Below are 26,480 nucleotides of genomic sequence, written 5' to 3' on the forward strand. Positions count from 1 at the left end.
CCAGGAGGATTTACATCTCTAATGGGGCTAATTAGAATTATTGAGAAGACACAAACAAATTCTGTGCTAATTTAAGTGAACATTATATGCTGGTGAAATCCTATTGGCTCTGTCTGGCCTGGATGAGTCATTGATTGATACAATATATGAAATACCCATTGTGAGATGTTACCCACAGAGAGCCACACAGATGAGTTGACTAAGAATTATTCATGGATTATAGTCAATGGGGTGTTTGACTATATGGAACGAACAATGCAGGTCAGTGTAGGTAAGACATATGTCAAAAAAAGCTAAGCAGGCAAAGTTATCAATATCCCTGAAGGTACATCTTCAAACATAAAAAATGCATGCCGTCTCTGCAGCAATAAAATATTTTTACCATTCATTGATATTATTTGATTTTGTTTTCACTTGGATCTGACTGTATCAGACTTCTCTGCCTCTTGTGAGGAACAGGAAGTTTTAAAATGTTCTTAACTTTTTATTTTATCCCCTCTGAACAATGAGGTCTGTATTTGTACCTTGGTTCTCAAATACATCTGTGAAATGGACCAGTTCCTCACCTCAGAACAAGCCTCACAAGTAAATTTAAGTGCGGTCTATCACAGGTCTTGCATAGATGGGATATAACCTTTCATTACAAGCCTGTTGTTAAAGAGTTCAAGTGGATGTGAAAAGAAGCCCTGCAAAGCATTGGGTTCCTTTCATAACAGAGAGGAAGAGAAATGGTCATTTGCCACTAAGAACCTGGTTTTGCCATTTTGTTAGTCAACATGTGTGAGCTACTTCCAATCATATACATACACAAATACATTTTAAGATTTCTCTACTGATCACACTTTAAACACCTAATTAAAACTTGTATTTGAGACCCATGGAGCTCGAACACATCAGTGAAATAATATCTAAAAAATAATACTTTGAAAGTTATTTGTTTAAACCGTTTTTTGTCACTCAGTGTAAGAAATGGTGTTCTCAGTTCAGGGGGGTGGAACCCTTCTCGAGCAGCAACCACAATTCATCTCAGGATGAAGTCACAAGAAAACCCTTAATTAACCTATGCTCAACCCTCAGGTAGCTTGGCACAGAGCAGTCACGCTTAAGTCAGAGGCAATGTGTCAAGTATTTTTGCAACACTTCAAACAGTAACACAGTGAAAACACAAAACAAAGAGGCACACAACCGATTTAGAAAAATAAAATATTTTTTATTAAATAAGTAAGACCAAAATGATAAAAATTCAATCAGTAGAACCAGAGATATTCAGTTGTAAAAATTTCAGTAAAATTAGCACCAAATCACAAAACACGAACTAGGGAGATCTGGTCACTCAGGACCAAGACAAGTCACACGTTCAGGCCAACCACAATGGAGCACTGGCCATCTAAAGGGACCCAGTCAGGCCTGCTGAACAGAGTACTTTAAGTCCTGGTTTGCGGAGAGATGCAAGGACCCAAGCGGAGGATGCAATATACCGCTGAATCGACGCATCGGTTCAGAGATGAGAAGAGGCTGCAGTGTGAGGTCCTGCATCGTCGTCTAAGATCCAGTCAATGAGGGCTTGCTGTGAGAAAGCAGCCTCTTTCTGTTTGGCCTGTTTGTGAGTGTGTGTCAGTGTGTTTTTACTGTGTCACTGGGATCATCTCAGCCAGGACCCCAATGCTCATAGTGCTTGTGCTTGTCAGTGTGTTTTGCCTGTCTCACTGGGATCCTGCTAGCCAGGACCCCAGTGCTCATCGTTTGTGGCCTAATGTGTGTGTTGTCAGTAGTGCTTACCTGTGTCACTGAGGCTCTGCTAACCAGAACCTCAGTGCTTATGCTCTCTCTGCTTGTAAATTTTTCACTATAGGTTAGTGACTTAATTTCCCAATTCAAATTGGCATGCTGGACCCCCCTTATAAGTCCCTATTATATGGTACCAAGGTACCCAGGGCATTGGGGTTCCAGGAGATCCTTATGGGCTGCAGCATTTCTTTTGCCACCCATGAGGAGCTCAGACAAACCCATCCACAGGCCACAACCCTTGCACACACTATTTCACAACCATTTTCACTGCACGTAAGTAACTTATAAGTCACCTATATGTGTAACCTTCACTTGCTGAAGGTTAGGTGCAAAGTTACTAAGTGTGAGGGCACCCTTGCACTAGCAAAGGTGCCCCCACACACATAGTTCTGGGCCATTTCCCAGGACTTTGTGAGTGCGTGGACGCCATTACATTCCTGCACTACATATAGGCCAATACCTATATGTATAATACCTATAATGGTAACTCCTAATATGGCCTTGTAAGGTGTCTAAGATCATGGAATTGTCCCCCCATTCCAAATCTGGTATTGGGGAGCCAATTCCATGCATCCTGGGAGCTCCACTATGGACCCCCAGTACTGCCAAACCAGCTCTCTGAGGCCACAGCTGCTGCCACCTCACAGACAGGGTTCTGCCCTCCTGGGGCGTGAGCAGCTCAGTCTCAGTAAGGCAGAACATAGCATTTCCTTTGGGAGCAGGGTGTGACACCCTCTCCCTTTGGAAATAGGTGTTACAGGCTGGGGAGGGGTAGCCTCCCCCAGCTTCTTGAAATACTTTGAAGGGCACAGATGGTGCCCTCCTTGCATAAGCCAGTCTACACTGGTTCAGGGACCCCTTGTCACCTGCTCTGGTGTGAAACTGGACAAAGGAAAGGGGAGTGACCACTCTCCTGTCCATCACCACCCTAGGGGTGGTGCCCAGAGCTTCTCCAGTGTGTCCCAGACTTTGGCCATCTTGCTTTGCAAGGTGTGGGGGCACTCTGGAGGGCTCTGAGTGGCCAGTGCCAGCAGGTGACATCAGAAACCCCTCCTGATAGGTCCTTACCTGATAAGGTAGCCAATCCCCCTCTCAGGGCTATTTAGGGTCTCTCCTCTGGGTTCTCTTCAGATTCTAATTGCAAGTTTACAGCAGGAATCCTCTGCAACTACTACTTCATCCTCTGACCTCTGATCAACTGCAGCCTGCTCCAGGAACCCCTGTAACAGCAACAAAGTATCCACAAGGGATACTTTTCCTCTGCAACTTCAGCTCCCAGCCAGCAACTGCAACGGTTTCCATGGTGTGCACACTCTGGGGACTCCCTGTCTTCACCCTCCACCAGAAGGACCGAAGAAATCTCCCGTGGGGTGACGGAGTCACTCCCCTGCTCATGCAGGCACCTTCCAAGTCAATGACCGGTATTCCTGGACTCCTCTCACAGTACTGATCGTGCTCCTAGAAACACAGAGGGTGGACCCCATTGTCACAGACTGTCCTGAGGTCCTGCTGTCCCAATTTGGAGGAGGTAAGACATCGCCTTCCCTGAGAGTGACAGTACCCCTGTGCACAGCGTCTTCTTCACCTCCTGAGGCCTCTGTGCACTAGTTGCAAAATTCCTTCGTGCACAGCCTGGCCCATGTCCCCAGCACTCCATCCTGTGATTCTCAACTTGCTCAGTTGTTCTCCGGCGGAGTGGGACCTTCCTTTGTTGTGCTGCACGAACTGGGTTGTGCACCTCCTTTGTCCCCATGTCCTGGGACTCCCGTGGGTGCTGTCTGGCATTCTGAGGGCTCTCTAAAGTGCTGAGAGATCCCATCTTCCTTGCCACACAGAGTTGAGGACCCCAGGTCCCTCCTGGTTCCAGCCAGCACCATGTTGCCGCAAAACGCACATTTGTGTTAACCAAGGCTTGTTGGTGATTTCCAACACAAAATCTCATCTGCCTCCATCTTCACATCATGGGACATCTTCTGCATCACGCAGGAACCCGCTGGCATCTTCCTAAGGTGCATTCCTGCAGTCTTCATCCAACCAGGGACTCTTCTTTTGCACCCTCTTCTGGGTTGGCAGGGGCTCCCGCTCTTCTTGGAACTTCTTTCGACTTCTCGACTTGGTCCCCTTCTTTTGCAGGTCTTCAGGTCCAGGAATCCAGCAGTTGTTGTTTACAGACTTGGTTCGTTACTGCAAAATCCCAATCACGAGGTGTAGTGTGTCCTAAGGAAACTTGCAGTACTTTACTCCTGCTTTTCTGGGCTCTGGGGTGGAGTAATTTACTTACCTTTACTGTATTCTTACTCTCCCAGCGATTCTGCACACACTACACTTGTCTAGGGGGGAATTTGTGATTTGCATTCCACTTTCTTAGTATATGGTTTGTGTTGCCCCTAGACCTATTTTCTCCCATTGGATTCTATAGCATTTCCTATTGTTTGCACTATCCTATGTCTAATTACTTACCTTATTTTGGTCTCTAGTGTATATATTGTGTATAATAGTTACCTCCAGGAGGAGTATTGTCTCTAAGATATTTTTGGCATTGTGTCACCCAAATAAATAGCTTTACTTTTGGTTACACTAAGGCCCTCATTACAACCCTAGCGGTCGATGTTAAAGCAGCAGTAAGACCGCCAACAGGCCGGCGGTAAAAAAAAATTGAATCACGACCATGGCGGGAACTGCCAACATAGACAGCCACTTTAACACTCCGACCGCCACGGCGGTAGAAACAAACACTGCATCGATCACCACCAACAGACAGGCGGAAGACAATGTACCGCCCACACTATTATGAGAGGCCAATCCGCCACCTTTTCCGGGGCAGAACCAACGCAAACAGAAACACGGCGGAAACAGGACTTGGAAGGGAAAACACTCACCTCTCCATACCCCACGAGGAACCAGGACGCCATGGAGCCAGAACTCCAAATACTCTCTGCAATGGTATTCCTGCTCCTCTACCAGGAGCACGAAGACGGCGACGACGACCATGATGAGTACTGCACCTACAGCGCAGGGGCGGGGGGAGAGAAAAGAAAGTGACACCCACACACAACATGCAAAACCCCCACCCTCACCCACAACAACATACACACAAATACATGCTGCAACATTACATTTACACCCCTCCACACCCGCTGGAAGAACGCAAGGACAAAAGGAAATTAGTTGAACGAGTGTAATAAATAAAAATCCATTAGTCAAAACTTTAAATACATTGTAAATACAATTATGTACACCAACTACACAAGTCCGGATAGTGCACCATACATAGTCTGTGGACCACTGGGCCTAAAAAGCATGGGCGAGGCCCACACTCAATACCAGACTTCAAACGGAGAGAACACTGCAGGAGCATCAGATCGAAATGAAACAGGCACCTCAGGTGGAAGGGAAGGGGGGGCACCTCAGCTGCATGAGTGCACGACGCCAGCTCCACGAGGGGGCTCCATGTCCACTGCTGTATCCTGGGGAGTGCAAAGCCACAGTCTCAAAAGTCTTTACAGTGGGTGGTTTGCCCACTGCTTAATCCTGGGGAGTGCAAAGCCACAGTCTCTCAAGTGGATGCCTTTCTCGACTGGTTCTGGAGGGGGCTTTGTGCCAAGAGTGCTTCATCCTGCCAAGGACTGAGGTAGTGGATGTGATACTCCACTGGTTCTGGAGGGGGTTTTATGCCCAGAGTGATTCATCCTGCCAAGGACTGAGGTAGTGGATGTGATAATCCACTGGTTCTGGAGGGGGCTTTGTGCCCAGAGTGCTTCATCCTGCCAAGGACTGAGGTAGTGGATGCCTTTCTCCACCGGTTCTGGTGGGGGCTTTGTGCCCAGAGTGCTTCATCCTGCCAAGGACTGAGGTAGTGGATGTCATACTCCACTGGTTCTGGAGGGGGCTTTGTGCCCAGAGTGCTTCATCCTGCCAAGGACTGAGGTAGTGGATGCCTTTCTCCACCGGTTCTGGTGGGGGCTTTGTGCCCAGAGTGCTTCATCCTGCCAAGGACTGAGGTAGTGGATGCCTTTCTCCACTGGTTCTGGAGGGGGCTTTGTGCCCAGAGTGCTTCATCCTGCCAAGGACTGAGGTAGTGGATGCCTTTCTCCACCGGTTCTGGTGGGGGCTTTGTGCCCAGAGTGCTTCATCCTGCCAAGGACTGAGGTAGTGGATGTGATACTCCACTGGTTCTGGAGGGGGCTTTGTGCCCAGAGTGCTTCATCCTGCCAAGGACTGAGGTAGTGGATGTGATACTCCCCTGGTCCTGGAAGGGGCTTTGTGCCCAGAGTGCTTCATCCTGCCAAGGACTGAGGTAGTGGATGTGATACTCCACTGACGGTGGTGCAACATGCAAGCTGCCCAGACTCCTGGAACAGACCACCAGCCTTGTACGACTGACCACTGGGGATGGCAGCCATGTCTGCATTGGTGCCACTGGCTCAGGATGTCACCAGGCTGCTGGAAGTGCTGGCGGCGGTGTCAGGGGCATCAGTGCTGGTGGCGGTCTCAGTGGCATCGGGCTGGCGGCGCTCTGAGTGGCATCATTGCTGGAGGCGGGCTCTGTGGCATCAGTGCTGGCAGCGGGCTCTGTGGCATCGGTGCTGGCTGCGGTCTCAGTGGCATCGGTGCTCGCGGCAGCCTCTGTGGCATCGGTGCTGGCGGTGGGCTCTGTTGCATCGGTGCTGGCGGCAGGCTCTGTGGCATCAGTGCTGGTGGCGGTCTTTGTGGTGGCATTGCTGGTGCCGGTCTTTGTGGCGGTGGTGCTGGTGATGGTCTTTGTGGCGGTGGTGCTGGTGGCGGGCTCAGTGACTGCGGTGGTGGTGGCAGGCTCAGTGACTGCTTTGCTGGTGGCAGGCTCAGTGACTGCGGTGCTGATGGTGGTGCAGGGTGCGGTGCAGGTGGCGGTGCTGGTGGTGGTCTTGTCCGCCGTGCAGGTTGGCGTCAACGTGGACCTGCCCTTGATTTTCTGGCCCTTCCCCACCTTGGATGGTGGCGCAGCTGTCTTTCCACTATCCACTTTTGTTTTGCCTGAGCCCTTGGTGGCAGGTGTTTTTGCCTTCTCCCTCGGGATGTGGGCAACCTTTTGACTTTTGGAGGTGGCAGAATGTCCTTGCCCTCGCTCTGTGGAACACTGGCAGCCCTGATGTTGGGACCTGGAAAGGCGGGCCCGAGGTGACGGACGGGGGGGAGGTGTAGGGAAGAGGTCAATAGTAGACAGGAAAAGCTTTTTAGACACACTGGGACGGGTAGATGGAGTGGGTTTGGGAGTGGAGGAAGAGGTAGTGGTTGTAGGAGATGCATGTTTGATGACTTTGGGTGAAGGTGCATGGGCTGGAAGCTGTTGTGAGGTGGATGGCTGTTGGGTGGGTGTGTGGCTGCGTTTGTGTACTTTGGGAGGAGGGCTCACAGACACACTGAGAGAGGACACAGGGGATGTGTGAATGGTAGTGGGGTGGTGAGTGCACGTGAGCGGTGTGTGGTGATGGGCGTGCTGGTCGGGAGGTAGTGGCTGAAGATGTAGTGCATGCAGGTGTGAGTGGAGACGAGACAGGGAGGGAGGAGGGAGATGTGGAGGAGGGGGACACAGTGGAGGCAGTGGATGTTGGTGTGTCTGCATGGGTATGATGCTTGTGTGAGTGCCTGTGGGATGTGTGATGCTTATGTTTGCCTGAGCCACTCTTGTGTGTTGAGGTGTGTGCATGCTGGTCTGATGGTGTGCTTGGGATAGGCTGAGCTACAGGGGATTGGGTCTGGGTGGAGGAGGTTGGAGGGGGGAGGCTGAACACAATGGCTGCCCTCTGTGCTGAGGCCAGAGCCTGAAATGCTCTCTGTTGGGCTGCCTGGCCAGAATGAATGCCCTTCAGGTATGCATTTGTTTGTTGCAAATGCCTCTCTACACCCTGGATGGCATTCAGAATTGTGGACTGCCCAACAGTGAGGGTTCTCAGGAGGTCAATAGCCTACTCACTGAGGGCAGCAGGGCTGACTGGGGCAGGCCCTGAGGTGCCTGGGGGGAAGGAGATGCCCACCCTCCTGGGTGAGCGTCCACGGGACACATGCTGAGGGCCTGCTGGGAGGGTGGTGCTGGTAGGGGGGGTGGCGGCCGTACCTGTTTATGCGGGGGGCACAGAGGGGCCTGCCACTGCAAGGGAGCTCCCATCAGAGGAAGAGTCGCTGTTGCTGATGTCACCTCTGGTCCCCGCCGTGGAGATCCCCTCGCCCTCCGTCCCACTGGTGGCTTCAGACTCCGTTGTCTCACCCTCCAGGGCCATGTGGGATGCAGCTCCCTCCTGCTCTGGTGGCACTGCTCCTCCGCCTGATGATCAGTGCATGCAATGCCACTACCGTTGGCGGACACTACAGACACAGCAGCCCTATGCACTACGCCATGCACTTAGAGTTCCCTAATTGATCACAGGGACATGGGTACAAGGCCTATGCCCGATTGCTGCACACATGGAAGTCACAGGAGCCTTACTAGGTGTAGTTGGCTCTTACCACTGGTGGGGTTGGGGTGCCAAATAGGCTGCCTCACGAAGGGACCTTGCCTATAAAACTCGCCCTGGCCTAGGGGAACCCACAGCCCACCTCCCCCACCCAGACACTTCTTAATGCACGCAGAGTCAGATGGATGTGACTGTCCACACCCCCTTGTGGCTGCTGTGATGTCCTCAAGCGCCCATCCAACTCCAGATAGGCCACCGCCAGGATCCCGTACATCAGAGGGGTCATGGTGCGACAGGCACCCCTCCCATGTTGGGAGGCCATCCCCATCTGGGCCTCCGCCATCTTCTTGCTCCAGCGGCGAATGTCCTCCCATCTTTTCCAGCAGTGGGTGCTCCGTCTGTGGTGGACCCCCAGGGTCTGGACGTCCTTGGCGATGGCACGCCAAATATCCTTCTGGTTGGCGCTGACCTACAGGAATAGTACTGGGGAAAAAGGAAAATCTTTAATCATCCGGACCGTCACAGTCATTGACCCACGTTCCCACCCTTGCCCTGATGCACATACACTCACCGTCCGCTCATGCAGGCATCAGTCCCCCCGTTTCTTTCATCCACACCACTCCAAACAGGCATTGCCGATACAGCATGCTCATAGTGTACTCACCTGTTTGTCTGGCGGACCGTAGAGTAGCGTGTACTGGGGGAGGACCCCATCCACTAACTTCTCTAACTCCTCTGAAGTGAAGGCAGGGGCACTTTCCCCAGAGACATGAGCCATCGTCGCTTCCAGACTGAGGTCACAGCAGCACTTGCAGTGTAGGTCCTCTCCTGTCGAAGGTCAGGTATCAAGTCAGTGAAGAGACAGAAAATGTCAGTCACGTCCGCGGTGGTGCGTATCGTCACCGCCGGCGTACATCATCATTGGCTCCTGGGACCCTTAGGGTCCAATGTTAACCAATGCAGGATTGCTCCGCGGTCTTTGACCGCCTACCGCGACGGTGTACAACGCCAGCGCAGTTACCTCATATCCCATTGTCCCACCTTACAGGCAATGCATCCGCCATTTAAGCGGGCCACATGGCATTAATTTTAAATGCATCACACCTATCTAGGCCTTGCATATACATATTGACACGCACATTGCGCATTGACAAATGTGTGCAATAAACATTTTTTTAATACCTCAGTGTTGGCTGACTCTCTGCTCTCTGCTCCCTGCTCGATGTTCTCATCCAATGGGCACGTCCGCTGAGGCAGGTGAGGAGATGGCGGTATCCTCCGGTGTACAGACTGCTGGTGGACCTATCGACAATGGAAGAGATACACGTAATAGTCACCTACAGACTTGATCGTGCAACAATCCATGAACTGTGTGCCCAGTCGGAGCCGGACCTGATGTCAGCTATCCGCCGTCCCACAGGAATCCCCCCTCTAGTGCAGGTCCCGTCAGTACTCCATTTCCTGGCAAGTGGGAGTTTTCAAACTACAGTGGCCATTGCATCAGGGATGTCCTAGCCTATATTCTCAAACGTGTTGTCCTGAGTATTGTCTGCCATGCTGAACCACGTGTGCAGCTACATTGTTTTCCCACAGGTGGAGGATTTGCCCTCAGTGAAAGGTGACTTCTATGCCCTGGGACATATCCCCAACACCATAGGTGCCATTGATGGGACACATGTGGCCTTGGCACCCCCTGCAGGATTGAACAGGTGTACAGAAACCGGAAGAGCTACCATTCAATGAATTTGCAGATGGTGTGTTTGGCCGACCAGTACATCTCCCATGTGAATGGCAAGTTTCCAGGCTCAGTGCATGACGCTTAAATTTTGAGGAATAGCAGCATCCCTTATGTGATGGGGCAACTCCAGAGGCACCATGTGTGGCTAATAGGTGAGGACAAGGACCCTATACCCTCTGAATAGTTGTCTGGGTCTGGGGTTGTCCCTAAGGGTTAGTGTGTGTCTAACAGTTGTCCCTCGTTATTTTCAGGTGACTCTGGTCACCCCAACCTGTCATGGCTACTGACCCCAGTGAGAAATCCCAGGACGAGGGCAGAGGACCGGACCGCTACAATGAGGCACATGGGTGAACTAGGAGAGTGATAGAAAGGACCGTTAGCCTCCTGAAGGCCAGGTTCCGGTGCCTTCATATGTGGTTCTCTCTACTACTCACCAAAGAAGGTGTGCCAGATCTTCGTGGCCTGCTGTATGCTGCACAACCTGTCTTTGAGACGACAGGTGCCTTTGCTGAAGGAGGATGATCCAGAAGGAGGTCTTGTGGCAGCTGTGGAGCCTGTGGACAGTGAAAAAGAGGAGGCAGAAGAAGAGGATATTGACATCAGAAACAAAGTTATCCAGCAATACTTCCAGTGAGACACAGGTGAGAAGATGTCACTGGCTCACACATCTCATACAATTGTTAGACCTATCATAAGTCTGTCACTTTCGCCCAGTGTATGGACCCTAACTTGTCACTTTGCCTTTCCATTTCACAGATGTGGGTCCCACTGTGTGACCTCTGCTATATTACCTCATGGCCTAAAGCTGTGTGACATAGGTATGTTGACAATACAATCGACATTGCTATTTTCCTTAGTTATTGCAAATACACATTTGTGAAAGCACAGACTGACTCCAGATTGTTTTGTGATTCAAGGGTGTTTATTTCAGTGCAAATTAGTGGAGGGGGTTGTAAAATGGGCAGGGGTGATGGTGGAGGATTGTCCATGGCAGAGTCCAGTCTATTTATTTCACAGGTGCATTGTCCAAAGTGGCATAGGAAGTGGAGCTAGGGCAGTTGATGGATGGACAGGGTGACGAAGTGGGACAGAAGGATGACATTCGGGGTGGTCTCATTTCCTGGTGGGGGTCTTTGTATTGTTCTCTGTCTTTGTCCTGGATCTCAGGGACCGTTTGCGGGGTGGTTTTCCATCTGCAGGGAGTGGGGTGCTGGTGTCGTGGTCCTGTGGCAGTGCCTCCTGTCCACTAGCAGATGTGGTGGGCTGTTCATCATCCAGGCTAGTGTCAGGGGCCCCTTATTGTGTCACAGTGTCCCTCCTGGTGTCCACAAGGTCCTTCAGCACCCCTACAATGGTGACCAGGGTGGTGTTGATGGACTTAAGTTCCTCCCTGATCCCCAGATAGTGTTCCTCCTGCAGCCGCTGGGTCTCCTGAAACTTGGCCAGTACCATTGCCATCGTCTCCTGGGAATGATGGTACGTTCCCATGATGTTGGTGAGGGCCTCGTGGAGAGTGGGTTCCCTGGGCCTGTCCTCCCCCTGTTGCACAGCTGTCCTCCCAGTTCCCCTGTTGTCCTGTGCCTCTGTCCCCTGAACCGTGTGCCCACTGCCATTGACCCCAGGTCCCTGATTGTCTTGGGTTGGTGGGTTTGCCTGGGTTCCCTGTAGTGGTGGACACACTGCTGCTTGGGGACAGAGGGATGGGCCTGCTGGGAGGGTGCTGTGCTGGTGTTTCCAGAGGGGGAGGCTCTGTGGTGGCATGTGCCAGGGTGAGGGGAACCGACTGTCCCGATGTCCCTGATGGGCCGGGCTGGTCATCTTGATCCAGTTGGACAGAGCTGCTGTCATCACTGTGGGCCTCTCCTGTGGGGGGAGTGGAAATGTCTGGAACCTCCTGTCCGGTGACGTTGGGTAGGGGTCCTACAGGGGTGTAAAGGCATGATTATTGCATCTGTGTGGGCCATTGTGTGCAATGGGTGGGTGACCTTGTACTCCACTGCTTGCATTCTTGTCTAGGACCTTGTGTGATACTTGGTTTGGAGCCTGTGTGGGTATCTGTAGTGGACATGCTTTGGTGATGGGTGTCCATGCTTTGTTGTTGCATGCAGGGCTTGGTATTGGGATGTGTGGGATGTGATAGTGGGGCATATGTGAGGTGTTGGTGTGACAGGGTGAGGGTGGGGTATGTGATAGCATGCAGGAAGGGTGGGGGATGTAATAGTTAAGATTTGACTTACCAGAGACCATTCCTCCTGCTACTCCTGTGAGGCCCTCGGGATGCAGTATAGCCAAGACCTGCTCCTCCCATGTTGTTAGTTGTGGGGGAGGAGGTGGGGGTCCACCGCCAGTCCTCTGAACTGCAATCTGGTGTCTTGAGACCACGGAACGCACCTTCCCCTGTAGGTCATTCTACCTCTTACTGGTGTCATCCCGTGTTCTTGGGTGCTGTCCCTCTGCGTTGACCCTGTCTACGATTCTGCGCCATAGCTCCATCTTCCTAGCTATGGAGGTGTGCTGCACCTGTGATCCGAATAGCTGTGGCTTTACCCAGATGATTTACTCCACCATGACCCTGAGCTCCTCCTCAGAAAACGTGGGGTGTCTTTGCGGTGCCATGATGCGGTGTGGGTGATGTGTAGGGTGGTGTGTGTTGTGATGTGTGAGGGGATGTGTTTGTGTTTGTTGTCTGAGGTGTGTGGATGTTGTGTGAGTGATGATGGCGTGTGCCTGTGGATGCTAGTATTGTTGATAGTGGTGTCTCTCTCTGTGCTTCTTTCTCAATTTGTGTCATAGGGGTTTGTGGGTGATGTGGGTGTGTGTTTTATATTGTATTGGGTGTGTTGGAATGGTGTGTGTATGTGTATCAGGTGTGTGTATTTTGAATTGTCCAATGTGCTTGTGTTTTGTAAATGTGTGTGTATTTTGAGCGCTGCGGTGTGTACTGCCAATGGAATACCGCAGTTGAAAGACCGCCGCGTGGATTCGTGGGTCGCAATAGTGTGGGCGTATTCCTGTTGGCGTGATGGTGGAGGTTTAGTTTTCGCCAGTTTATCACTGACCTTTGGTGTGGCGGACTTGTGTGGGTGTCTGAATTTTGTCGGATTTCGAGATGTGGGTCATAATAGCTGTGGCGGAATCTGCGGCCGTGGCAGTGTGTTGGCACAGCAGTAAGCAGCATTTACCACCAATGTTGTAATGAGGGCCTAAATATTGTCCTTACTTGTGCATAAGTACTCTGTAACTATAAGTGATATTGGATGAGCTTTGCATGTCTCCTAGTTCAGCCTAAGCTGCTCTGCTCTAGCTACCTCTGTCAGCCTAAGCTGCTAGAACACTACTACTTCACTAATAGGGGATAACAGGACATGGTATAAGGTGTAAGTACCGAAGGTACCCACTACAAACCAGTCTAGCCTCCTTCAGTTACGATGTTGAGTTTGCCATTGAGGATGCGTTGCAAAGTTGGGGCAAGGGGTCGATTCCAAGGAACTGAAATTCAAAGTCTATTGTCTTTGTTGATCCTGCCATTGATGAGGGGTGCGACAGCTTGCGCTGAGGATACATTGTGCAGTGGTGGTTCTGATGAAGTGACGGGCTGGGATGTGGTTCTTTGTGTCAGTTCTGATCCACGCCGGTTCGACGATATCTCAGTTCTTCTTGGGGTTGTGCATGCAGCAGAGGAGATGCTGTGGCTCCACTGGATCCAGAGAGGCTGGCAGAGCACCTTAGGTCCACTTCTTAGGGTACAGGAATGAAATGACACAATTTGGCAGGGTAGACCCACAGATGCTGGTTTACAATTGTTATTGCCTTCTATCCCTGAGGCTCTAGTCAAGAGGTCAGCCAACCAGCCCTTGGAGCCACTTTAGGGCCCTGGGTTTAACAGATGCAGGTCCAGTCTTTCTCACCCTGGCAGCAGCAGGCAGAAGGTCAGCACAGCAGAGCCATTGTCCTTCAGAGCAGTAATCCAGCAGAGTGGGAGTCTTTTCAGCAGCACAGTAGTCCTTCTTTCGGCAAATTATCCAGAGGGCCAGAAGTGTACTGAAGAGATAGTGTTTGAGGTCCATTATATATTCCTGGTCCCTCCCTGTGGAAGGAGGGATAAGCTTTTAGAAATTCATTTGGAAGTCCCCAGACATCCTGCCTTCCCTGTCCTTGCTCCATACTAACTACAGGGGTATGCAGTCCTTTGTGTGGAGGCTGGACACAGCCTATGGAGTTGTAAGTAGGGCTGGACCCAGCTCTGTCCTCCCATCCTGCCAATGATGGCCCATCCACGCAGACCTAAGTTTTCTATTGTGTGTGGCTGTTTAGGAAGTATACACAAAGACCATCTGCCAGGTACACCTAGTCATGTGATCCAGAGAAAGGCATCACGCACTAACTGTCTGAGGCAGGGGAATTCCAAATTCTTAAAGTGGCATTTTCAAAACTATAGTTTAAAATCTGACTTTACCATGAAAGAGTAATTTTATTACAATTCCAAAGACACCAATCATGACTGATTACCTGTTCCCATTAGGAAATTACAGCCTATTAAATGTAACAGGGTAGTTCTAATGTTATCCTATGGGAGAGGTAGACCTTCCACCACAACAAATTTAAGAGTTTTTCACTGGCAGGACATGTAAAGCTTAAAGGTACATGTCTAACTTTATAAATACACTGCACCTTGACCTTTGGCTTGTCCAGGGCATACCCTATGGGTCACTTATATATATTAAAAAGAAAGGTTTGGGCCTGGCAAAATGTTTTTGGCCAGATCGAACTCTGTTTAAAAACTGCCCACACATGCTGCACTGGCAGGCCTGAGACAAGTTTAAAGGACTATTTAAGTTGATGGCACAATACGCACTGCAGGCCCACTGGTAGCATTTATTTTACATGGCCTGGGTACATGCAGTACCACTTTATCAGTATGCCAATTGGGGATAAGCCAATGGTATCATGTTTTAAGGAGTGACCACATGCACGTTAGTCCTGGTTAGCAGTGATAAAGTGCACAGAGTCCTAGGGCCAGCAAAAATGAGATCAGCAAAAAGTGGAGTAGAAGGCCAAATGTTTAGGGTAAGACCCCCTAAAGCTTCAGGTTTTCTGAGTTTCCAGCCAATGGCTGTAGACCAAGCAATTTGGTGGGAGGGAATTTTGATTATGCCATGAGATACACAGACATTCCATTGGGATTTCCATTTTTTGTGGAAAAGGGATTCTGTGATTTGCTTGGCACTGATTCTGAATTTCCTACTAGGCTCTCTGGTTTTGATTGCAGGCTCTCTGTAGATTTTTTAGCATTTGTACCTCATAACTATCTATTTTCAGGTTATACATTTGTACTTTCAGCTCTTTTTTTAGCCAAGAATATAGGGTAGGATTCCCCTTTCCACCCTGCATGACTATTCAATTAATCTTTGTGAACCATAATTGTATTTGATACTGTGTACAAAACACAAGTATGCATTTCAAATCAGACCATGAACAATATAAACTCTGAGCAACGGCTGCACTTTATTGTTCATAATATGTGTGGTTTCCATTGCTGCCTTCTTACTTTATCATTTTTGTTTTTATTTTTGCAGTAATATTAAAGTTATCAGAATCCCTTGTTGGATTGCATCGTTGCTCTATCAGCCCTTTGTGTGTCAGTTCCTTTAATCCGTTACTTTCTGCCCTGATCGATGGCTGCTATGCTGGGTGCCTGGAGAGCCAGGAAATTAATTCTAATTGAGAATTTTCTGAGCTTTTAGCCATTTGCTTTTTCTTACACCTTACCCACTGGGATGAGGAGTTGCCTATAGCAGGTAATTACTGCTGCTTTGTGGAAAAGCAGAGAGCTTCAACGTCCTTCTTGGACAGTTTTCAGGTATTGTGTGAAGTGGTCTGTTTGTTTGGTTATCTTCCTTTTAATGCTTTCTTTGTATTTGTCCAGATGTTTACTTATATTCATGTGTGTATGTGTGTTAACGATTGTTGTAGGATCCCTACTCACTCCTCCTTCTGCAGAGCTGACAAAAACTATATTGTTGAAATATTGTGTCAGCCATACTCTACGCAAAGCTTTGTGTAATTGTCAAGTATGTCATTCTATTTAAATGGGGTAACTACAAAGGGGCTGAGGTATTTTGAGACCCGGACCATTCTCTAATAGGTCGGTTGTTAAAATAACGATTCTGGGGGGAGGAGACGGTCACAAAGACAGGATGGTGTAAGCGACACCACGCCTCCATGCCTGTTTTTCCCTTTCACAACTGATAGCTGCTTTTCTTATGGCAGCCGGATTTCCTTAAACTAAAAACACGGGTGAGAGTTGGCAGTGGTCTCCTAGACAAAGCCTTCTCTCCCTCAAGCTGCCATCATGAAAATGATCCAAATGGGACCGCTTCCCTTTTGAAAATAAGTTACAATTCCAATTTGGGAGCCAGTAACATGTCAGTAGTTAGCAACTGGAATTATGGTTAGAAACCATTGATGCACAGGAATCCATTCGGTATTTAGAAGGAGCAGCCAGAACATGGCCTTTAAAATACTGAATGAATAACCTTTTCTAAACACATTTTACCATTCAGAAAAAGTTCTCCAAATTGTAAAATGTGTTTAGTGCATCAGAAAATGTAAACCTAATTTGCAACCAGTTAAAAGCTTACTACATCTGGTCCCATAAATTGCTAAAATATAAGTACATTCATGAAGAATAATTGTCAGTGCTGAAGCTGAAAAGGTTGGCATTAATGTTTAAAGTGTTTGGCATTAATGTTTAAAGTTTAATGTTTAGTGTTAAAAATCCCCTAAACTAAACTAAGTGATGATGTAGGCAGTGTGTGGATTCGCGACCGCACAAGATTCTAGGATGTAAATACAGAGTCAGCTAAATGAGAGCAAGGCATTGCAACAATGGCAAAGGGCAATGCAGACACTAAGGTGAAGAGATGTGTTTTTTTCTTAAATTGAGGATGATTTAGCCGTATCCACACTTTCCATAACCCAAGCAACAGGAGAGGCTGCTCTCATCTGTTGTGGCACTCCTAATACATATTTTGAGTCACCAGCCCCACAGTAAGGGGAACTGCACTGGGAGAGACAATTCATGCCATCTTACACAAATTGACCTACTTGCTGTAGAGCACAACTGAATAGTTTGGTATTTCAGCCCAATGAAGTATCAGTAACCATAAAAAGGAGGTGGATTTACTCACACTAAACTACTGAAAGTCAGTGCTCAACATGAGCATATTTACCCATTTTTAAATGTTATTTTAAGTTTATCCTGTTCGAAAACAATGTTTGTGAAAAATAGCATTTCTTTATAGATGGAAATCAATAACACTCTTGCTGGTTGCCTGTGATATATTAATGATGCAGTTGTATCTAGGTTCAAGATGCAGGAATGAATGTTCCTCACTGCTCATTTTGAATAGGCAGCTTAGATTGCCAAGAGGAATAACTAAGGGGTCGGACCCTCTTCAGGAGCCCACCGCATCTTGCACTATTCAAAGGGGAGACTCTCCCCTTTCAAACAAGACTTTCCTGAACGGGTTTCCTGGCCCTCGATCGCAGCGCAGCTGCAGTCGAGGGCCAGAAAACCCCAACAGACACCAGGGATTTTACTTGGGGGGTGTTGGCCCCCTCGGCAAACAGGCCTCCTCCCCCCCCCCCGGGGTGCATATATATTTTTTAAAAGGTAGGTTTACCCCTGGTGGGCGCAATAGCACCCCCCAGTGGTTTAACATAATTAAAAAAAAAGAAATTGATAAGAGGTCACCCTGGGGGCAATGATTTTTGTTTGATAATTGTATGGTTTCCCTGGGGGCCACAATGGCCCCCAAGGAAACCATACAGGTATTAAAAAAATACTTAGATCTATATATATATGTAGATATATATATAGACATATCTATGTAGATATATCTACATAGATATGTCTATATATATTATATATATATATATATATATATATATATATATATATATATACATATCGATCATTTTGTCAACGCGTGTGTGGTTTCCCTGGGGGCTGCGATCGGCCCCCGTAAAAAAACACACCCACATATAAAAGTGATCTCTATATATATAAATATTTATATATATATATTCGCCACCAGTTCTCTTGCAGTTGCAGCTTGCTTCTTCAAAGCAATGCACGTACTTCAACTGACGCGTTTCAACTGTAGCTTTTAGGCAGCAATAGTAATAAAAAAGTCAAGTAAGTCTTGTGATTGAGTTTCTGCTACAAAAGGATTTGTTTGACTTTTGTCTAGGGGCAGTATTGATGCCATAAAGTAGCGTAGAAGGTTTATATGCCTACTGCAAAGATCAAATCTGTATTTTATGTAAATAGCTGAGTAGATTAGTAAAGTCAGCCATTGCCTGCGCTATAATACAAATGAAATGTATGTGCGGGGGCTATGGAGAAATGAAGGGCACTTTTGCTGGGTGGTAGTGAGGGAATCAGAGGAGGAGGTCATGGGAGTGGGAGCACCAATAATGATCATTGGACTGGGCGCCAGAGGCGCTAAAGGCTGTGACGATTGATATGTGACAAGGTGAAGTAATAGTGTGTGTTTTTTTGAGTGTCTTGAAAGAACGTACTGATTTAGGGAAGAAGTAAAGGTAAGGTGACCTCTACTATTGCACGTATCACACACACACATCCACCAGCAATTTTGTGAATGTCTATGTAGGCTAGTGTTTTAGAGCCACATTTTAGCCAGTAGCAGAGATGGCATCTCGTTGGATGACTGCTGCTCAAGCTCTCACTCGGGTTATAGACGACAGCTCTGACATAGGATTAGATACTGAGACAGCAGATACTGAGACAGCATCTGAAGGATAAGACAGTGGTACAGACTCTTGGAGTGATTTTTCAGTCGGAAGAGTCCCATTCGATAACTCCTCTTCCATTGATTATGAGGGAGGTGATGAGGACAGTCCTGCTGTCCCTTCCCAAGCACAGTCTGTGCAGTCGGACAATAGTGGGTTAGCCCAACCCAGAGAGAAGGTGCATGCGGCGTTAGGCACAGGGAGAGTGCTCTCTTGGGAGCGCCCCAATTTAGTTCAGCCCCAAATTCCACCGCCCAAATCGTATTGTGGAGACATCAAAATCATCTGTCATAAAACAACTAGGTTTTGTAAGGCAGGCACCTGCATTTTTGGTCCTGAGCTCAGTGGCCATATAAGGAAACCTACCAAACCCAGGCAATTCTGGAAACTAGGTTTTTTTACCCAGAATACCCTGCAAAGGTGAAATGTTAAATAAAAACTCAATTATTACTTGCATTTCTGTCACACAAACTACAGGAATATGCTGGGATCCACAAAGTTCCTACCACCCAGTGTTTCCCCACCTGTCCTGATCAAAACGCTACCCCACTTGAGTGCCTGTCCCTAGTGCCTGCGTCAGGAATGGATCACCCCAGGGCAGTGCTTAATTTGTAAGTAAAAAGGTGCCGGTGCTCAAAGCCCTCCTCAAACACGCGGCTGCTGCAATTAAATGTGTGAACACGGAACACTCAGAAAGCGTAAACCTGAAGCCATCTCGGGCCTCTTCAGCCACTCCCTGCCCCTTCAGCTCACTCTTGCAGCTTTCTACTTTCTCTCTTTGTGACACTTTTACGCTTTACACCTCATCCGTCTTTCCCTTATGTGTATTTTACTCGCAGCAAATGCTTAAAGCAGAAGAATACGCCCCGGCCCTCAAAATTAAGTGGCAGTGCTCAGCACCGGAAACAACAAGCACAAATTAAGCACTGCCCCAAGGTCAACAGTTGCCCTCATGTAAGGACCAACATTGACCGTTGTGGGATCTAATCCTGTCGCGGGCACTAGGCCTACCCACACAAGTGAGGCACCATTTTTATCGGGAGACTTGGAGGAATGCTGCGTGGAAGGAAATTTGTGGCTCCTCTCAGATTCCAGAGCTTTATATCACCAAAATGTGAGGAAAAAGTTTTTTTTTTTGCCAAATATTGAGGTCTGCAAAGGATTCTGGGTAACAGAACCTGGTGAGAGCACCACAAGTTACCCCATCCTGGATTCCCCCAGGTGTCTAGTTTTCAAACATGCACAGGGTTGGTAGATTTCCCTAGGTGCCGGGTGTGCTAGAGACCAAAATCCACAGCTAGGCACTTACCAAAAAACACGTCAGATTTCAGTGTAAAAATGTGATGTGTCCATGTTGCATTTCCTGTTGCGGGCATTAGGCCTACCTATGCAAGTGAGGTACCATTTTTATTGGAAGACTTGGGGGAACACAGAATAGCAGAACAAGTGTTACTACCCCTTGTCTTTCTCTACATTTTTTCCTACCAAATGTAAGACAGTGAGTAAAAAAGACGTGTATCTGAGAAATGCCCTGTATCTCACATGCTAGTATGGTCACCCCGGAATTCAGAGAAGTGCAAATAACCACTGCATCTCCACACCTTATCTTGTGCCCATTTTGGAAATACAAAGGCTTCCTTGATACCTATTTCTCACTCTTTATATTTCACCAAATAAATTGCTGTACACCAGGTATACAATGAAAACCCATTCCAAGGTGCAGCTCCTTTATTGGCTCTGGGTACCTAGGGTTCTTGATGAACCTACAAGCCCTATATATCCCCGCAACCAGTAGAGTCCAGCAGACGTAACGGTATGTTAACTTTTGAAAATATTACATAGCAGGAAAAAGCTACAGAGTAAAATGTGGAGCAAAATGGCAGTTTTTTTACCTCAATTTCAATATTTATTTTATTTCAGCTGTTATTTTCTGTACGAAAACTTGGTAGGATCTACACAAATGACCCCTTGCTGAATTCAGAATTGTGTCTACTTTTCAGAAATGTTTAGCTGTCCTGATTCCAGCATTGGTTTCATACCCATTTCTGTCATAACTGGAAGGAGGCTAAAAGCACAAAAAATAGTAAAAATGGGGTATGCACCAGTAATGTGCCAAAATTGTGTTGAAAAATGAGGTTTTCTGATTCATGTCTGACTGTTCCTGAAAGCTGGGAAGATGGTGATTTTAGCACCGCAAACCCTTTGTTGATGCCATTTTCAGGGAAAAACCACATGCTTTCTTCTTCAGCCCTTTCTTACCATTTTTCTGAAAAAACATTTTTTTAGCTGTATTTTGGTTAAGTTCTTGGTCTCCTCCAGGGGAACCCACAAACTCTGGGTACCTTTAGAATCCTTAGTATGTTGAAAAAAAGGATGCAAATTTGGTGTGGATAGCTTATGTGGACAAAAAGTTATGAAAGTCTAAGCGCAAACTACCCCACATAACCAAAAACTGGCTTAGCACTGGTGGGGGGGGGGAGTTTATGGGGGCGTATGAGCAGCTAAGGGGTTAATAAACAACTGTTGTGTCAATCTGTAAATTAGACAGACTAGTTTCACCATGTGGAGGCTGTCATAAATGTGGTGTAGACAATTTGGTGCCAGTGCTGAACATCTGAAATCATGTGCTGGGGTTAAGCTCTGGACCAGAAGGTGTTCACAGATTTGAAACCTGATGGAGTGACTCAGCATCTCATCTAAGAAAGTGTGATAAAATGAGTTCTACTAGTTTCGAAATTTTGCAGAAGTATGTAAAGGCAAAATTGCACTAACAGGATCAATACAAAAATATAGTGGTTTTAAGTAGTGCCATTTTTATAAGCATCTTAGAATTCTGCGTAGATGGATAATTTCTATGGTGGTTGTTAAAAATATATAATGTTACACATTTTGTTTTATGTGTTGTGGTTGGCATCCTTTTGTAGATCAACAAAGATGTTTTTCTAAAGCACACCACACCACACCATTAAAACGATTTAGTGATAAAATGTATTTTGCCTATTTATATTTGACTTGTAAATGTTTTAATGAGATTGTTTTCTGTGAACAATAGAATAAACAGCGTAACTGGTCATTTAAGCAAATATAGAAATGTTAGCGTTTTTGATGCTGTAATGTGAATGCGGGAAATGTTTTTCATAACAACATTCTGTTCTTTTTTAGGAATTGCAGTCAAAGCCGCCATCAGAAATACCAGTTTATCTTGAAAATCTTAGTTCTAACATAACTGCAGCGGAAACACCCATAGCTACATTTGCAGCTGTGCAGGCAGTAGTTGGCATTTTGGAAACCCTTTCAAAGGTTACCCCAAGTGTAGACTACACCATGATGCAAGTAAGTGACCCCCCCCCCGAGACTTCAAGAGGAATGGTTTGAGAACCATCCTGAGATTGCTAACTCTCAATATAGCTAACATTTAAAACGCAGTTCTCTATTGTTTTTTGTAAAACATACCGTTAGCAGAGCCTCAGCTTGACTTTTAGAGTAAGAGTGAATGGTTGAAGGCATAAATTAATATGAAGAGACAGTTTTCAACGCATGCAGCTCTTGTGTACAGGAGACTGCAGCATTTCTGAAGTGAAGGAAAAATGTAAACTGATCTTGGAACGCAATGGTTAACTTAAAACAAAAAAAGGGCAGGGTATAAAACTGTTGTGTCTTATGTACTAGTCTAGTATCTTATTTGTATCCTGTGTCCATGGTGTTGTACTTGTGTCTGATCTTTGTTGGTGTCACACGTTGTGTTGTGGATGGATGTGAGAGTTCTAGAGTGGCCCGAGAGACAGTTTGAAAGAGGTCGGCGAGTAGTAAAGGGAAAGTAGCTGTAGAAAGGCGGGTCCAGAATATTGAAAAGAGTTGAAATTGCTTTTCAATGTTGACTCCACCTAGTATAAGCATTTTCTTAGGAATGTCAGGGTTGTTGAATGCTAAGTCAGCTTAGTTTTGATTCCAGCGTATTCCTATTTTTTTCACCACCCTACACTTCCTGCCTCTTTATTTCACTCTGTTCATTTTCATCCTTGATTTTGCCACTGTTTCCTAACTTTCTCGTCCTCCTTTCTCTCTGTCTTTCTTTTGCTTGCTTTGTTCTAACGTCTGATGATCATTTTACCTTGTCTGTTTACATGCTCAGTGCCTTTCAAATAACTTTGTGTGCTTGCTTCTGATACTTTTTCTAACCATCAGTTCTAAGCTTCGACATCTCTGTAGAAGGCCAAGACCCCAATTCCTTGCTTTTTGCTTTCAAGGACTCCCACCCCTCCCCCTAATCCCGTCCCCTATTCTCTCTAACAGAGCCTACATATTATTATCCTATATGTATTGTAACAGTAACCCTCTGGAGTTCACCACACATGGGGGCCATGCACTATACACCCCAACAACCTTTGTGGCAGAGGTCGCCTGATGCATCTGGGAGTGCCCGGAGGCACATTTAAAGAACTCTGCAGCCCCGCTGTGCAGAGAAAGAGTTCGGCACACACGGGGGGCTGTGCACTACACGCCACAGCTACCTCTATGGCAGAGACTGCCAGATGCGTCTGGGGCGCTCAGAGGCTCATTTAAAGAACTCTACAGCCCCGCTATGCAGGACACGCGCGTTTCACGCCCGGGCCAGCAGAGGGCCCACCCTTCAGAGCCTGGAAGAGGCCACCCTTCTAACATCTTTGGTCTAGGGATGAGTTTGGATCTGTTTATACTTGGCTTTTAGTATGTTTGCCTTTTTCTCCAATCGACAGTAGCATACTGAAAGCTTGCTGGTTTCAGAGACTCTGTGCACATATTTTGCCACACAAGACCGGTCATCACAGGGGCCATGGGCAAGAAGAAATGTGCAGGTCTTCCTAGTGCTGCTACTCCACCTGCCAGACTGACATCTATAGACACAATGTTGCAGCAGGTCATTGGGTTGTCTCTAATGAAATTGATCTTAGCAAAAGAAGGCTCTTATTAGAACCTGTGCCAGGTTCTTCCCCACCGGGCCTGCAAGTTTGCCGCTCAAATCTATCCTCTGCCTTGAGGGTTACAGGAGCAAACAAAGCCACAATTAGTCCCGTGGCCACTATCTTTAGCATGGACACAGGCTAATGCAAGCTTCTGAGAAGAACCTACAGAAAGCTCTCACTATGAAGGGCAACCCCCTTCAGAAATGGCTTAAGACGCCCCAGAGGGTACAGCAGAGTAACTCTAAGTCCACAAGTACATATACTGGAAATCAAGCCGTGATAGAGGCAGACATTGATCAAATTCTTCTAGCTGGTCTTGTAGCTGAGGTGGTGCCGAAGGTGGCATCCAGGATTAAGGAGCTTCTGAAAGCGAAATTTGCACCTCTATTGACCAGGGTATCCAAGATTAAATATGCCCTAAATATCAAGACTGGGCTGCAGCATCCGGGCAGTCAGCAGGATGGGGGCACAGTCCCACTAGGGTCTGGTTATGTTGAGGAACCCAGCCCAGAACAATCTACCAAGGAGCATTTTGAAATAGGGTAAAGGGCTTGCACTGTTAAGTCTCAGACAATGCCCCTAACCTCTACGACTCAGTGGGCGAGTTGGGGCAAGGCACACCTGACGAGGGTGGTAGGTGGGTGAGTGAGGGCACTAGCAGTAAATCAACTACCATTCTCCCTCTTATAAATCTACCCCAGCCTCGTACTCCTATGTGGTTGTACTCACAAGAGTTCCAAAGCTGAAGCCAGGCCATAATGAATCACAGATGGAGCTGACTAATAAAAGTTTGCACTGGTTTGGCAAAATCAAGAACTACCCAACTAGGTTGGCCATAAGATTTTACTAACACACAGGGTCAGGTGGATTGGTCCAGGACAGGCCGACCGACTGGGGTATTGCGTGATTGTGAACTTTAAAGATCCCGAGATAACATACAGACTACTGTGTAACAACAGGGAGGTGAGGGAACTGGGAACAGCCATTGTGCTATTTTTATAAACGCAGTATAGCTACCAAGTGCTGTGAGACTCTGGCAGTGGTTAACCCCCAGCAATTGGCTTGTGGGTCATATCGGGGTGAGATGGGTCAGCATGGGCTGTACAGTGTACTTGCAGTAACTGCTTCAGTGCCCTAGAGGAAGTTGACTGACTTCCCCGACAGGAGAAGTAGGCGGGGTGGGTGGCCTTACTCCACATGCCATTCCTGGGGTAAATGAGGAAGAGAGATTTAAGGATGTAGAAGATTGATCAGTTGCCTTGGAGGGGGGTGCTACGGGGAATGTAATGTAATGTAATGTAATTCTAGATTTATAAAGCGCGTTCCTACTCAAAGAGCATCGAAGCGCTGGGAAGAAAGCACGTAGTAAAAAATAGACAGAGGATAAGAAAAATAACAGAAATAATGAAGATAGAAAAACATCCAATAGAAGAAACTGAAACAAACTAAATCAAAGACCCTGATCTTGATGTACCAAAAAAGTTACGAGGAAAGAGCCAAGTTTTCACCATTTTTCTAAATTTCATATAACCTGATTCTTGCCTAATATTCTGTGGGAGAGAGTTCCATCCTCTGGCTGCAGCTACTGTAAAAGCTTTGTCTCCCCATTTGGCTTTATGTGTGCGAGGGACCTGAATCAAGTGAGCTTGGGAAGACCTCAAGCTTCTTTTAGGTACATGCAGGAGGAGTCTGGATGTCAGGTACAGTGGTCCTATTCCATGAACTGCCTTAAAAGTAAGACAGAGCGACTTAAACTGGATACGCTGCGCCACTGGTAACCAATGTAATTTCCTGAGACTTCCTCTAACTGATATACATCGTGGGAGATTAAAAACCGCTCTGACAGCGGAATTCTGAACTAATTGGAGTCTTTTTATCAGCCCCTTATCCAGATTAAGGAACAGTGCATTACAGTAGTCTATCTTGGACATTACCAATGCCAGGATAGTAGATACTCTCCATTCATGTAACAGATAGGGGAAGATTTTTCTGTGACTCCTTCACCTGGCTTGTTCTGTTAAGCCACTGTTACACCAAGGGGAACACCAGGAGGGGCACAGGAAAGATTAGCTGCCCATACTTTGAGTCTCCTCGGTGGCATTTTGCTTGTCTCTTTGAATGTAGCTGGCTTGGGCCCAAAGCTGTTGATCCATGAGTGAAACACTTTTATTGTTGATTTGGACATTTGCTTCTTCCAAGAGACCTGGGGCCAGATGCAGGAAACGTTTAGCGACTCGCAAACAGCAAAAATTGCCATTTGCGACTCGCTAAACGCGTTTCCCTATGCAGAAATGCATATTGCGAGTCGGTACCGACTCGCAATATGCATTTCAGAATCGCAAATAGGAAGGGGTGTTCCCTTCCTATTTGCGATTCGGAGTGGCATGCAATACCATTTGCGACCGCACATGCTGTCGCAAATGGTGTCGCAGTTACCATCCACTTCAAGTGGATGGTAACCCACTCGCAAATTGGAAGGGGTCCCCATGGGACCACTACCTACCCTGAAAAAAAAACCGAAACTAAAAGTTTCGTTTTTTTTTTTAAATGCAGCTCGTTTTCCTTTAAGTAAAAAGGGGCTACACTTAAAAAAAAAAAAACTGCTTTATTTAAAGCAGTCACGAACATGGAGGTCTGCTGACTACAGCAGGCCTCCATGTTCGCGAGTGCCTAGACTCGCTATGGGGCCGCAATTTGCGACCCACCTCATGAATATTCATGAGGTGTGTCATTGCGACCCCATAGCGAGTCGCAGACGGTGTC

At 47.3% G+C, this 26,480-nt stretch overlaps 1 protein-coding gene across 5 annotated transcripts in view; it reads left to right on the forward strand.

Annotated features, from left to right (window-relative positions):
* Positions 1-26,480, forward strand: part of LOC138296693 (adhesion G protein-coupled receptor F5-like) — a 912,996-nt gene that overhangs the window by 680,112 nt on the left and 206,404 nt on the right. For all 5 annotated transcript variants that reach the window (XM_069236060.1, XM_069236064.1, XM_069236063.1 and 2 more), the window contains one exon: positions 21,937-22,107. In XM_069236060.1, the coding sequence (XP_069092161.1) occupies positions 21,937-22,107 (171 nt within the window). The remainder of the gene's footprint in view (positions 1-21,936; positions 22,108-26,480) is intronic.

Source organism: Pleurodeles waltl, chromosome 5 (genome assembly GCF_031143425.1).
Source record: "Pleurodeles waltl isolate 20211129_DDA chromosome 5, aPleWal1.hap1.20221129, whole genome shotgun sequence".
Lineage (NCBI taxonomy): Eukaryota > Metazoa > Chordata > Amphibia > Caudata > Salamandridae > Pleurodeles > Pleurodeles waltl.